Genomic DNA, 15,000 nt, shown 5'->3' with positions numbered 1-15,000 from the left:
TGTACCTTGTGACACATGTAGGATCCTCCCTTCTTCACTCTGTCACTTCCTGTTTTTGGTCCTTTCTGTACACAAGGTAAAGTTTAAAAAAAAAAAAAAAAAAAAAAAAAAAAAAAAATTTTATGAGAACAATAACAATAACACGTAATGTGCTTGAACATGTTCTTGCTGTGTTGTGTGTAGGTATACCGGGTTTTGTGTGTGTGTATACACCAGGTTGTGTGTGTGTGTGTGTGTACACTGGGTTGTGTGCGTGTGTGTACACCAGGTTTTGTGTGTGTGTGTGTGTACACCGGGTTGTGTGTGTGTGTGTGTATACACCGGGTTTTGTGTGTGTATACACCAGGTTTTGTGTGTGTGTGTGTGTGTGTGTGTGTGTGTGTGTATACACCAGGTAGTGTGTGTGTGTGTGCGTGTGTGTGTACACCGGGTTGTGTGTGTATACACCAGGTTTTGTGTGTGTGTGTGTGTGTGTGTGTGTGTGTGTGTGTGTGTGTGTGTGTGTGTGTGTATACACCAGGTAGTGTGTGTGTGTGTGTGTGTGTGTGTACACCGGGTTGTGTGTGTATACACCAGGTTTTGTGTGTGTGTGTGTGTGTATACACCAGGTAGTGTGTGTGTGTGTACACCGGGTTGTGTGTGTGTGTATGTGTACACCGGGTTGTGTGTGTGTGTGTGTACACCGGGTTTTGTGCGTGTGTGTGTGTGTGTGTGTGCATGTGTACACTGGGTTGTGTGTGTGTGTGTGTATACACCGGGTTTTGTGTGTGTATACACCAGGTTTTGTGTGTGTGTGTGTGTGTGTGTGTGTGTATACACCAGGTAGTGTGTGTGTGTGTGTGTGTACACCGGGTTGTGTGTGTATACACCAGGTTTTGTGTGTGTGTGTGTATACACCAGGTAGTGTGTGTGTGTGTACACCGGGTTGTGTGTGTGTGTATGTGTACACCGGGTTGTGTGTGTGTGTGTGTGTACACCGGGTTTTGTGCGCGTGTGTGTGTGTGTGTGTGTGCATGTGTACACTGGGTTGTGTGTGTGTGTGTGTGTACACCGGGTTTTGTGTGTGTGTGTGTGTGTGTGTGTGTGTGTGCATGTGTACACCAGGTTGTGTCTGTGTGTACACCGGGTTTTGTGTGTGTGTGTGTGTGTGTGTGCATGTGTACACCAGGTTGTGTCTGTGTGTACACCGGGTTTTGTGTGTGTGCATGTGTACACCAGGTTGTGTCTGTGTATACACCAGGTTTTGTGTGTGTGTGTGTATACACCAGGTAGTGTGTGTGTGTGTGTGTACACTGGGTTGTGTGTGTGTGTATACACCAGGTTTTGTGTGTGTGTGTGTATACACCAGGTAGTGTGTGTGTACACCGGGTTGTGTGTGTGTGTGTATGTGTACACCGGGTTGTGTGTGTGTGTGTGTGTGTGTGTGTGTGTACCGGGTTGTGTGTGTTGTCTCGAGTGTGATGGACACTCCACCAATCTGCTGTCCATTCCCACACATTTCCCACCATGTCATAGAGACCAAAAGCATTCGCAGGGAACCTCTTCACCTGTACATACACACACACACACACACACACACACACACACACACACACACACACACACACACCTTCCCTCTGAATTTGTAAATCTTGTCTAATGTCATTCATTGAAAATTTAAATAAGATGTAAATGATCTTGTGTGTTGTGATGTAAATGTGTTGTGTCCGTCCTTATCCTCCTCGACCTTTCAGCAGTGTTTGATACGGTCAACCACAAGACTCTCTTGTCCACACTCAGGAGTCGTGGGGTTTGTGGATCAACTTGGGAATGGTTCGCTTCCTACCTGGAAGGACGCTCAGATCAGATACCACAGCTTCTGATCGGATCTCAGCACGTCTGGCAGAAATATCATCATGGATGACTGCTCATCAGTTAAAGCTCAATCCTAGCAAAACTGACCTGCTGATCATCAGGTGATTCATCTCCAGGTCATGACTATATCCTTACACAACGATCTAATCTCCCCGTCAGCCACAGCTCACAACCTTGGGGTAACCATGGACACTCAACTGTCCTTTTCCTCTCATGTTGCTAATGTGACTCGCTCATGTCGGTTTCTTCTCTACAACATTAGAAGGATTCGGCCATTTCTGTCCACACAGGCTGCTCAGGTACTTGTTCAGTCTCTTGTCATCTCTAGACTGGATTACTGTAACACACTGCTGGCAGGTCTACATATGAACGCAAAACACTGATGCTGGCCTACAAAGCCAAAACCAGACCAGCTCCCTCTTACCTCAAAGCCCTCATCACTCCTCACACTGCACCTCACACCCTCAGATCTACAGCACTGCTCCACTGGTCCCACCATCTCTCAGGGTAAGAGGTAAGTTTACTACAAGACTCTTCTCTGTTCTGGCACCAAGGTGGTGGAATGAACTTCCCCTAGAGGTCCAGACAGCTGAGTCACTGGATATTTTCAAGCGGCGGTTGAAGACCTACTTATTCAGGAAACACTTCAACTAGCACTTCTTTCTTTTTCTTTTGCATTTAAAAAAAACAAAAACAAAAAAAAAAAAAAACACCTTTGACACTTTTTCATTGTAACTCTGAACAAATGTTTTAAACTCATGGTATCTTAAGTATGTAACTTAGTGATCCAGCATTAATGTATTCAATGTTAGAGATTTAAGCACTTATGTATGTCGCTCTGGATAAGAGTCTGTCACATGATGTAAATGTGTTGTGTTGTGTGTTGTGTGTTGTGTTGTGTTGTGTACATCTCCTCAGAGCTCTCACCGGTGATGTCTGTGTGAATCCGTCCTCAGCTGTGTTGTGATTGGGGAACTCTCCTTGCCACAGGTTAGCGTAGTGCTGCCCTCTGGGCATCAGTTTATTCCCCCATGGGTACAACCTACACACACACACACACACACACACACACACACACAGTGTTAGAATGAACAGACACACATTAAGGTACACTGTGTCCTGGACAGAGGTCACACCTGTCCTGTAGCCCTCCTCTGCAGGCGAACTCCCACTCAGCCTCGGTGGGTAACCTGCGCCCCGCCCACTCACAGTACGCCTGAGCATCAGTCCAGGAGACGTGCAGCACCGGGTGATCCATCCTAAACACCACACTTATTATACATGACGTCTACCTGTGACTAGCAGTGTGATATATACAGTATCTTCACATTACCTGTGTGTTATAGATGAATCTGGACCCTCTGGATGTCTCCAGTCTGCACCTTTAACCGGGGACCACCAGGGGGCAGCAGCGACCTACTGACCACAAGCACATACAGAGCCTTAAAGCAGCTGTGTGTAATGTCTCATACAGGCTGCAGAGTTCCACATCCAGGCTAGGAATAATAGATGGGTAAAAGGCATGAAACATGACAAACTGCAGCTTTAATTATTCTTCAGTGAGGAACACAGCAGTGAGGTGGGATCACATGTACGTGTGTGTGTGTGTGTTTCTGTACCGCATGAGACAAAGAGCTCTTCACTTCTTCACTCAGCAATCCTTCAAACACAAACGAGTCTCCAAACTGCTCTGCCTGAACACACACACACACACACACACACACTAAAGTTCCCTCTAAAATATTAATACTGTCTTAATTATTCAATATGAGATAATTTACTTTTAAGTAATAAAAATGTGAATGTAATTGTTTAAAGGACAAGATTATGTGTGTGTGTGAGTGTGTGTGTGTGTGAGTGTGTGTGTGTGTGTGTGTGTGAGTGTGTACCTCTGTAACATGGTGTGTAATATTAGCAAAACTTTGGAACTGCAGGTTTGTGACTTCGTGCTCTTCAATGTAAAAAGGCTCAAGCCAAATGCGCCTCTGAGGACCTTCTCCATCCTGAGGGATACCAGGATCATCTGTTCCCATCAAGAACCAACCTCCCTGCATACGCAACATCTACACACACACAAACACACACACACACACACACACACATGTGCACACCACACACACAGAGTCTGTACTGAAGGCGTTTAATAAAATATTGTCCAGCAAATGAAATAAAGATGCTAACACAAATATGACCAATGACCAGTCAAAAGTTTGTGCACCCCTCTAATGTGCAATGTAGAGGGGGGGGGGGCATAGAGAGAGAGGGGGGGGGGACATAGAGAGAGAGAGGGGGGGACATAGAGAGAGAGAGACAGAGACAGAGAGACAGAGAGAGACAGAGAGACACAGACAGAGACACAGACAGAGACACAGACACAGACAGAGACACAGACAGAGACACAGACAGAGACACAGACAGAGACACAGACAGAGACACAGACAGAGACACAGACAGAGACACAGACACAGACAGAGACACAGACAGAGACACAGACACAGACAGAGACACAGACAGACAGAGACACAGACAGAGACACAGACAGACAGAGACACAGACAGAGACACAGACAGAGACACAGACACAGACAGAGACAGTACCTTACTCAGAGTTTCCTCTTTTTTCACTGTATTAACAAACTCTTTATTCGCTGTAACAGAGTATTTATGAGCTGCAGTTTGACCATTTCTTCCTCCTTCTTCATCCTCCTCCTCTTCCTCAGTTCGGTGTCTGTGGAGTGTGTTACAGCCGCAGTCCTGAGCAGGTTTAACATCACAGCTGTCACACACACACACACACATCACACACACACACACTAATAACCACACACTGTACACTAACAGTCCCATAGCTACAATAACACTACATCTACACGGGTGTCGCCATGTTAGCTAAAACGTGTCACGTGACGAGTCATCTGACCGGAAGTGCATGTCCGTTAGATCCTGTTGGATCACGCAGTAATTGTAAACATTACACACTTATTAATTATTAAAGTGTAAGAACAATAAATAGTTATTTTAAAATAATTTAAAAAACATATTTTATGTTTGTACTAGTTAAATGTTTAAAGTAAACGTATAACTAATGTAAAGTATGTGATTTATACCAGGAAATAAACCACATGATTATTTTATTATTATTACAGTAAAATTATATCTTTTTTTATACAGTACATTAGGGGGCGTGGCCTCAATATCCCTTCAGTAGGTGAAGTTCTGTGTGGGATTGATGAGTGTACAGTACATTAGGGGGCGTGGCCTCAATATCCCTTCAGTAGGTGAAGTTCTGTGTGGGATTGATGAGTGTACAGTACATTAGGGGGCGTGGCCTCAATATCCCTGCAGTAGGTGAAGTTCTGTGTGGGATTGATGAGTGTACAGTACATTAGGGGGCGTGGCCTCAATATCCTCAATATATAGGTGAATTTTAAGTTCCTTGTTAAGGGCTAACTTGCTTTAATTCTCAGTTTCTTTAACATTCTTTAATTCTTTAACATGTTTTAATTCTCAGTTAATCCCATTAATTCCCATGGAAAGTTTCCAACCGTGAAAAATCCCGGAATTTACCTAGTTGTGTTCGTGCAGAGGTCCTACAGTGCCGACCAGTAAACTGGAGCCTGAGCCGAAAGTAACCGAGATGTACTAAAAAATAACCGATTAGAGCCGATATAATCCGAGAATAACCGATTAGAGCCGATATAATCCGAGAATAACCGATTAGAGCCGATATAATCCGAGAATAACCGATTAGAGCCGATATAATCCGAAAATAACCGATTAGAGCCGAACTTTTCCGACAATAACCGATCAGAGCCGAACAGCAGGCAGATGAACAGCGGGCTGTGACTGTTCGGAGCTCTCTGGAGTTTCAGGATGTGTTTTTCTCCAAGACGAAGCTTTTAGACAAAACCTCAGTGTAACACTCACAAGACCGAGTGAAATTCAGCAGTTTGAGGTAAAAACAATGAGTTTTTTTCTTCACAGTAAATGTTTATATGTGACAGAAGCATCGCACTGAGACCTGGAGCTCAGAATTAAGTTCTTTAACAGGACAAAAGTAAAAAGTTTATGTTTTAGTGTCATCAGTGTTTTACTGCTCAGTTCTGTAGGGAAACTGTAATAAAGCGCTTTATCTTAACATTAAACTTTAAATTGTATTTTTATTAGTTTATTTTATTTGTCCTGACGTCATTTTTATTACAGTCGCTACATTTTGGTGTTAGTTATAGATGTAAATGCAGTGTTTAGTTGAGGTTTTTCTGTGGTGTTTAAAGTGTTAAAGTTTTGTTCCATTTCCTGTTCCATCTTCTCCTGTGGGCTCCTGAATAGGGAGCAGATAAGAAGCTTCTGGAGCTACAGCAGCTTTTACAGCTCTCATTAAGTCTGAGATGTTTCACAGCTTCTAAAAAATCAGAGTGAAGGAAATGTGAAAAAAGTGTGATGGTCTTTATGACTTAGTTAATCCTGTTTAAATCCTGTGTAAATTGTGTTCCTCTACATACAGAGATCATATTCAACACTGCAGCTGCATTGTGACAGTTACTGTTAGTGTAAGAGGAAAAATCCTCTACATGTACATATGCAAATCTCTACTCTGTGTGTGTGTGAGTGTGTGTGTACTGTATGTGTCTGTGTGTGTGTGTGTGTCTGTGTGTGTGTATGTGTCTGTGTGTGGTGTGTGTGTGTGTGTGTGTGAGTGATGTGATGTGTGTGTGTGTGTGAGTGTGTGATGTGTGTGTGTGAGTGTGTGTGTGATGTGTGTGTGTGTGTGTGTGTGTGTGTGTGATGTGTGTGTGTGGTGTGTGTGTGATGTGTGTGTATGTGTGTGTGTGTGATGTGATGTGTGTGTGTGTGATGTGTGTGTATGTGATGTGTATGTGTGTGAGTGCGTGTGAGTGTGTCCCTCTGTGTGTGTGTCTGTGTGTGTGTGATGTGTGTGTGTGTGTGTGTGTGTGTGTGATGTGATGTGTGTGTGTGTATGTGTGTGTGTGTGATGTGATGTGTGTGTATGTGTATGTGTGTGTGTGAGTGTGTCCCTCTGTGTGTGTGTGTGTGTGAGAGTGTGTGTGATGTGTGTGTGTGTGTGATGTGATGTGTGTGTGATGTGTGTATGTGTGTGTGTATGTGTGTGTGTGAGATGTGATGTGTGTGTGTGTGATGTATGTGTGTGTATGTGTGTGTGATGTGATGTGATGTGTGTGTGAGTGTGTGATGTGTGTGTGATGTGTCTGTATGTGTGTGTGTGTGTGAAGTGATATGTGTGTGTGTCTGTATGTGTGTGTGATGTATACTTTGATAGAGGAGAAGTAGATGTGTGTGTGTGTGTGTGTGTCAGACTTATTTGTTATGCAAACGTAGTAGATAAAGGTGTTAGAGTTTGTGGTGATCAGACAGTGAGATGATGGACGAAGGCTTTTACACAGTGGAGCATTTCATCCTGTTAAAGATAAACTTAAAGCCTACAGAAAGGTTATGAACTGCTAACAGAAAGAAACGTCATATATCATGCAGTGTTAACAAAGTACTCAGTGATATGTGTGTGTGTGTGTGTGTGTGTGTGTGTGTGTGTGTGTGTTTACCAATCAGGTAGCTTTAACTAACTTCACCCAAAACCACTTTCTGGGTTAGGGGTTAGGGTTAGGGTTAGTGATGATTATTAACGTTAATGATTATTATGTTGATGATGGTGAAACTGCTGACTAAGATGGTTCTGTTACATGGTTCTGTATGCAGCAGTTAGTTCTCACTCCAGTTCTCCGTTCTGCAGGTGAGGGTGTCTTCTGCCATGGTGGATAAGATGTCCAGTTTCCTGCACACTGGGGACATTTGCTCCCTTTATGCTGAGGGATCCACTTGTGGCTTTATCAGCACTCTGGGGTGAGTTCATCAACATGGGGTTGTGTGTGTGTGTGTGTGTGTTTTGAGCTGATCATGAACACACCTCTCACAGCTCTGTAACACGTCATAAATACACATGCAATTTTCACAACAGCTGTTCAGCTGTTCTAATCACACCTCTAATAACATCTCTAATCACGCCTCTAATCACGCCTCTAATCACACCTCTAATCACACCTCTAATCACACCTCTAATCACACGTCTAATCACACATCTAATCACACGTCTAATCACACGTCTAATCACACCTCTAATCACACCTCTAATAACGTCTAATCACACCTATAATCACACCTCTAATCACACGTCTAATCACACATCTAATCACACCTCTAATAACATCTCTAATCACGCCTCTAATCACGCCTCTAATCACACCTCTAATCACGCCTCTAATCACACCTCTACTCACACCTCTATTCACACCTCTAATAACATCTAATCACACCTCTATTCACACCTCTAATAACACGTCTAATAACACGTCTAATCACACCTCTAATCACACCTCTAATCACACCTCTAATAACGTCTAATCACACCTATAATCACACCTCTAATCACACGTCTAATCACACGTCTAATCACACATCTAATCACACGTCTGGTCACATGTCTTAATGATCACACATCTAATCACACGTCTGGTCACACCTCTCACAGCTCTGTAACACGTCATAAATACACATGCAATTTTCACAACAGCTGTTCAGCTGTTCTAATCACACCTCTAATAACATCTCTAATCACGCCTCTAATCACGCCTCTAATCACACCTCTAATCACACCTCTAATCACACCTCTAATCACACGTCTAATCACACATCTAATCACACGTCTAATCACACGTCTAATCACACCTCTAATCACACCTCTAATAACGTCTAATCACACCTATAATCACACCTCTAATCACACGTCTAATCACACATCTAATCACACCTCTAATAACATCTCTAATCACGCCTCTAATCACGCCTCTAATCACACCTCTAATCACGCCTCTAATCACACCTCTACTCACACCTCTATTCACACCTCTAATAACATCTAATCACACCTCTATTCACACCTCTAATAACACGTCTAATAACACGTCTAATCACACCTCTAATCACACCTCTAATCACACCTCTAATAACGTCTAATCACACCTATAATCACACCTCTAATCACACGTCTAATCACACGTCTAATCACACATCTAATCACACGTCTGGTCACATGTCCACTCACATGTCTAATCACACATTTAATCACATGTCTAATCACACGTATGATCACATGTCTAATCACACGTATGATCACATGTCTAATCACACGTATGATCACATGTCTAATCACACGTATGATCACATGTCTAATCACACGTATGATCACGTGTCTAATCACACCTACTATCACATGTCTAATCACACCTATGATCACATGTCTAATGACACATATGATCACATGTCTAATCACACGTACGATCACATGTCTAATCACATATGATCACATGTCCAATCACACGTATGATCACATGTCTAATCACACGTATGATCACATGTCTAATCACACCTATGATCACATGTCTAATCACACATATGATCACGTGTCTAATCACACCTACTATCACATGTCTAATCACACCTATGATCACATGTCTAATGACACATATGATCACATGTGTAATCACACGTACGATCACATGTCTAATCACATATGATCACATGTCTAATCACACGTATGATCACATGTCTAATCACACATATGATCACACATCTAATCACACCTCTAATAACACGTCTAATCACACCTCTAATCACACCTCTATTCACACCTCTATTCACACCTCTAATAACGTCTAATCACACCTCTGTTCACACCTCTAATAACACGTCTAATCACACCTCTAATCACACCTCTAATCATACCTCTAATCACACCTCTAATAACACGTCTAATCATACATCTGATCACACGTCTGATCACACGTCTAATCACACATCTAATCACACGTCTAATCACACATCTAATCACACGTCTGGTCACATGTCCACTCACATGTCTATTCACACATTTAATCACATGTCTAATCACACGTCTGATCACACCTCTAATCACACCTCTAATAACACGTCTATGATCACATGTTTAATCACACGTATGATCACATGTCTAATCACACGTATGATCACATGTCTAATCACACGTATGATCACGTGTCTAATCACACCTACGATCACATGTCTAATCACACCTATGATCACATGTCTAATCACACATATGATCACATGTCTAATCACACGTATGATCACATGTCTAATCACATATGATCACATGTCTAATCACACGTATGATCACATGTCTAATCACACATATGATCACACATCTAATCACACCTCTAATAACACGTCTAATCACACCTCTAATCACACCTCTATTCACACCTCTATTCACACCTCTAATAACGTCTAATCATACCTCTGTTCACACCTCTAATAACACGTCTAATCACACCTCTAATCACACCTCTAATCATACCTCTAATCACACCTCTAATAACACGTCTAATCATACATCTGATCACACGTCTGATCACACGTCTAATCACACATCTAATCACACGTCTAATCACACGTCTAATCACACATCTAGTCACACGTCTGGTCACATGTCCACTCACATGTCTAATCACACATTTAATCACATGTCTAATCACACGTCTGATCACACCTCTAATCACACCTCTAATAACACGTCTATGATCACATGTCTAATCACACATATGATCAAATGTCTAATCACACGTATGATCACATGTCTAATCACACATATGATCACATGTCTAATCACACATTTAATCACACGTCTAATCTCACATATGATCACATGTCCAATCACACATATGAACACATGTCTAATCACACGTATGATCACATGTCTAATCACACGTATGATCACATGTCTAATCACACGTATGATCACATGTCTAATCACACCTATGATCACATGTCTAATGACACATATGATCACATGTCTAATCACACGTATGATCATGTGTCTAATCACACATATGATCACACATCTAATCACACCTCTAATAACACGTCTAATCACACCTCTAATCACACCTCTATTCACACCTCTAATAACGTCTAATCACACCTCTGTTCACACCTCTAATAACACGTCTAATCACACCTCTAATCACACCTCTAATCACACCTCTAATAACACGTCTAATCATACATCTGATCACACGTCTGATCACACCTCTAATCACACCTCTAATCACACGTCTGATCACATGTCCACTCACATGTCTAATCACATGTCCACTCACATGTCTAATCACACATTTAATCACACATATGATCACATGTCCAATCACACATATGATCACGTGTCCAATCACACATATGATCACATGTCTAATCACACCTACGATCACATGTCTAATCACACCTACGATCACATGTCTAATCACACCTACGATCACATGTCTAATCACATGTATGATCACATGTCCAATCACACATATAATCATGTAGTTATATTATATTATGTAAGTGACTATTTAGTTAAAAAGGACTAGATGAATGTGAGGACACACAGTAAGCCCCAGTCTTGTGCTGCTGCTCTTTACTGTGTCAGGAATAAAGTTTATTATTAACACTTAATTACTGACCAACACGCTGCTGAACTAGTGGAGTTACTCAGTGTTCAGCTCAACATCCTCACAGCACCACCAACAAAAAGAACACACACAAACACACACATACACACACTCACAAAAAACACTCACACACAAACACACACTCACACTAACACAATCACACACATACTAAAACACTAACACACAGTAACATAGTCACACACACAAACACTCTGTCTGTCTGTCTGTCTGTCTGCGTGTCTGTCTGTCTGCCTGTCTGCATGTCTGTCTGTCTGCCTGTCTGTTTGTCTGTCTGTCTGTCTGCCTGTCTGCCTGTCTGTCTGTCTGTCTGTCTGTCTGTCTGTCTGCCTGCCTGTCTGTCTGTCTGCCTGTCTGTCTGTCTGTCTGTCAGTGAATCTCATTCTAACTCTCTTGTTCTGTTATTAGTTTGGTTGATGATCGCTGTGTGGTTCAGCCTGATGCAGGAAACCTGAACAACCCACCAAAGAAGTTCAGAGGTGAGGAGTGTGTGTGTGTGTGTGTGTGTGTGTGAGTGAGAGAGAGAGACAGAGAGAGAGTTTCACTGATTTATTTTAAGCTCATCCAGAGGAAGTTAAGAGGCTGATGTTGAATTTAGAGGTCAAAGGTGAAATATCTTCAGAGAAAATTGTGTTGTCATGGAAACCACATAAGGAGGACGTCTTCAGTTCAGTGTTGAATCCTGATTATGTAATAAAAATGGGTAAAAAGACACACAGTTCAGATTCATGGACAGAAAGGAGCCTGATGTCAAAATGTTGCTGTGGCAACAAAAACAAACACAACACAAAAGTGAATAGTGCAGTGAGTGTGAGCTTCAATTAATTATACTGTGTGTGTGTGTGTGTGTGTGTGTGTGTGTATTACAGCCATATACTAAAGGGGCATCTGCTGGTGACACTGAGTACCTGATCATGGTGTGTGTGTGTGTGTGTGTGTGTGTGTAGAGGGACATAGTGCCCTCTGAGCCTCTTTCAGTGGAATGTGCAGTATTTCCTGTGAATATAAACACATGCATGAACACTCACACACCTCCACACTTCCTCCTTTTTCATCTGTTTCTCTGTGTGATGTGACTGTGGTTCTGTGTTCTGCTCGTCATGGGAGTCTGTAACTCCTAAACTGTGTGTGTGTGTGTGTGTGTGTGTGTGTGTGTGTGATGTCCTACATTCTTTTTGGTTGTCTCTGGTTAAATCAAAACAGATTTTAGATGCTTTATCAACTAAATTTCTTTCTCTCTCTCTCCCCCCACCTCCCCCCCTCTCTCCCACTCTCTGTCTCTCTCCCCCTCTCTCTCTCTCCCACTCCCCCCCTCTCTCCCACTCCCCTTCTCTCTGTCTCTCTCTCTCTCCCCCCCTCTCTCCCTCTCTCTCTCTTTCTCTCTCTCTCTCACTCTCTCCCCCACCTCTCTCTCTAACTCTCCCCCTCTCTCTCGCTCTCTCCCACTCTCATGCTCCCCCTTTCTCCTTATTTGGTAAAGCTGCAGCTTCTTCAGGGACGTTAGAGAACTTTTCCTCGTCTCTGCAGACCAGACATGTGTGTGTATATTTTTGTTTATGTGTGTAATTGGATCAATGGAATTATACAGTTTCGTCATGATGCTATAATGTTTTTAAATGGACAGAAGAATTTGTGATATAAGAATAAGCCATGTACGTACACACACACACACACACAGCTTTGTCCTGTGTACACTACTGTAGTGTGTTTGCACATGTACTTTGTCAGTAGATTATATTTTTACTCTGTAGCTCCCTGGTCCTGGAGGAACGTTGTGTCATGTCAGTGTGTACTGTGTCACATATATATGGTGTAAATGATAATAAACTTTTGACTTACAGTTTTTTGGATTGCTTAAGCACGATTTTCAAAACAGGGCCCGTGTTTTCAAAACACTACACACAATTAGCACAACCACACACACAATTAGCAAAACACTACACACAATTAGCACAACCACACACACAATTAGCAAAACACTACACACAATTAGCACAACCACACACAATTAGCAAAACACTACACACAATTAGCACAACCACACACAATTAGCAAAACACTACACACAATTAGCACAACCACACACACAATTAGCAAAACACTACACACAATTAGCACAACCACACACACAATTAGCAAAACACTACACACAATTAGCACAACCACACACAATTAGCAAAACACTACACACAATTAGCACAACCACACACAATTAGCAAAACACTACACACAATTAGCACAACCACACACAATTAGCAAAACACTACACACAATTAGCACAACCACACACAATCCCTTGCATAATTAAACACTCTTGTAAAAACTATACACTTCTGTTTAAAAACCACACTTTGTTACCATATGAAACACACACGTTTCACATTACTATACTCTGTTTGCACGAGTTACACTCTGCTTCCTTTTCCTCTACCTCTACCTCCAGCATGGCCTCCATCTCTTCCTTTTCCTGTTGTTTCCTCTTCCTCTCCTCCTCCTCCTCCTCCTCCTCCTCCTCCTCCTCCTACTCGTTCTCATCCTTACTCCGTCTTACTCTTTCTCTGACACTTTCCATTGTGCTTGAAGACCAATGAACTCACCTGCTGCTTTCTATAGTGCTTATACACCTGATTTGTGTGTCTACAATTAAACAAACAAGTGTTTGCACACGTGATGACTGTGTTGAACCGATTGGTTGGACGGTGCAGTAATTTGACAGTGAGTGCTTTGGTATTGCAAGGAAGTGACTTCATGATAGATTTTTGTGTGTAATGTATGTTAAGTGTGTTTAGTGTTTTGCAAATCACTGTGTGTAGAGTTTTGCAACAAGTGTGAGGTTGACAATGTGCTTATAGTTGTGCAAATATGGGCTGATGTTTTGCCTCTTGAGTGTAAGGTTTTGCTAATAGTGTATTACTTTTAATTTTAGTGTGTAAGCAATCCAAAAAAACTGTAAATTCACTTACACTACATTATTATTCTCTAAACTGTATAACCGACTGGAGGTTAAAATATATTTATATTAATACCATTTAATAAAAACGTATTTTATTTATATTCTTGCAAGCCTTAAAGGGGGTTTGTGTGTTAGTGTGAAGCTCAGGACTGTGTCACGTGGAGTTTAATGGTCTCACGAGCACTAGCTTGTATACCTGTCTGTATCTGGGGTAGCAGCACTTGCCCCTGCAGCCAGGCCTCGGCATGCTGTCCTCAGATGAGGGTCTGGTGTTGGGGCTTCCCTCTGAACCTGTAAAGGAGACGTGGAGGTCATCTTGTCCTCCCCACCTGTGAGATGAAGGGAGGATGTCAGGTGTAGTTTCAGTCAGACAGCAGGCAGGTAAAGGATAGGAAGGAGTTTCTATTACAGGCTCCAAGAGATGATCATTACATAAATAATACGTACAACACAAAACATGCTCCTGAGTTGTTTTTTGGATGTGAGTATGACATACATCAAGTACAGCACACAGGCTACAGACCTGCTCAATGATGAATAGAACACAAATCTCTTCATACATACAGTACCATGAAATTCTGTCTCAGCTCAGTCACTCAGAGACTAACAGTATTAG

The 15,000-nt window shown here is 42.1% G+C and overlaps 2 protein-coding genes across 8 annotated transcripts in view; one reads left to right on the top strand and one right to left on the bottom strand.

Moving 5' to 3' along the window:
* Positions 1-4,796, bottom strand: part of sumf1 (sulfatase modifying factor 1) — a 5,135-nt gene extending 339 nt beyond the window's left edge. The window contains exons 1-8 of one of the 3 annotated variants that reach the window (XM_060867316.1): positions 4,452-4,791; positions 3,744-3,917; positions 3,474-3,548; positions 3,188-3,270; positions 2,991-3,113; positions 2,782-2,896; positions 1,434-1,547; positions 6-65 (exon numbers count right to left, since the gene is read on the bottom strand). In XM_060867316.1, the coding sequence (XP_060723299.1) occupies positions 6-65; positions 1,434-1,547; positions 2,782-2,896; positions 2,991-3,113; positions 3,188-3,270; positions 3,474-3,548; positions 3,744-3,917; positions 4,452-4,700 (993 nt within the window). In that variant the 5' untranslated portion in view covers positions 4,701-4,791. Of the gene's footprint in view, positions 1-5; positions 66-1,433; positions 1,548-2,781; positions 2,897-2,990; positions 3,114-3,187; positions 3,271-3,473; positions 3,549-3,743; positions 3,918-4,451 lie in introns of all 3 variants that reach the window. The other 2 variants (XM_060867317.1, XM_060867318.1) reach the window with 2 other exon arrangements.
* Positions 4,797-5,625: 829 nt separating this feature from the next.
* Positions 5,626-15,000, top strand: part of itpr1a (inositol 1,4,5-trisphosphate receptor, type 1a) — a 93,244-nt gene continuing 83,869 nt past the window's right edge. For 3 of the 5 annotated variants that reach the window (XM_060867286.1, XM_060867289.1, XM_060867285.1), the window contains exons 1-3: positions 5,626-5,808; positions 7,621-7,730; positions 11,840-11,910. In XM_060867286.1, coding sequence (XP_060723269.1) covers positions 7,639-7,730; positions 11,840-11,910 — 163 coding nt within the window. In that variant the 5' untranslated portion in view covers positions 5,626-5,808; positions 7,621-7,638. The remainder of the gene's footprint in view (positions 5,809-7,620; positions 7,731-11,839; positions 11,911-15,000) is intronic. The other 2 variants (XM_060867288.1, XM_060867287.1) reach the window with 1 other exon arrangement.

Source organism: Tachysurus vachellii, chromosome 4, assembly GCF_030014155.1.
Source record: "Tachysurus vachellii isolate PV-2020 chromosome 4, HZAU_Pvac_v1, whole genome shotgun sequence".
Taxonomy (NCBI): domain Eukaryota; kingdom Metazoa; phylum Chordata; class Actinopteri; order Siluriformes; family Bagridae; genus Tachysurus; species Tachysurus vachellii.
This window is presented reverse-complemented; position numbering and strand designations above follow the sequence as displayed.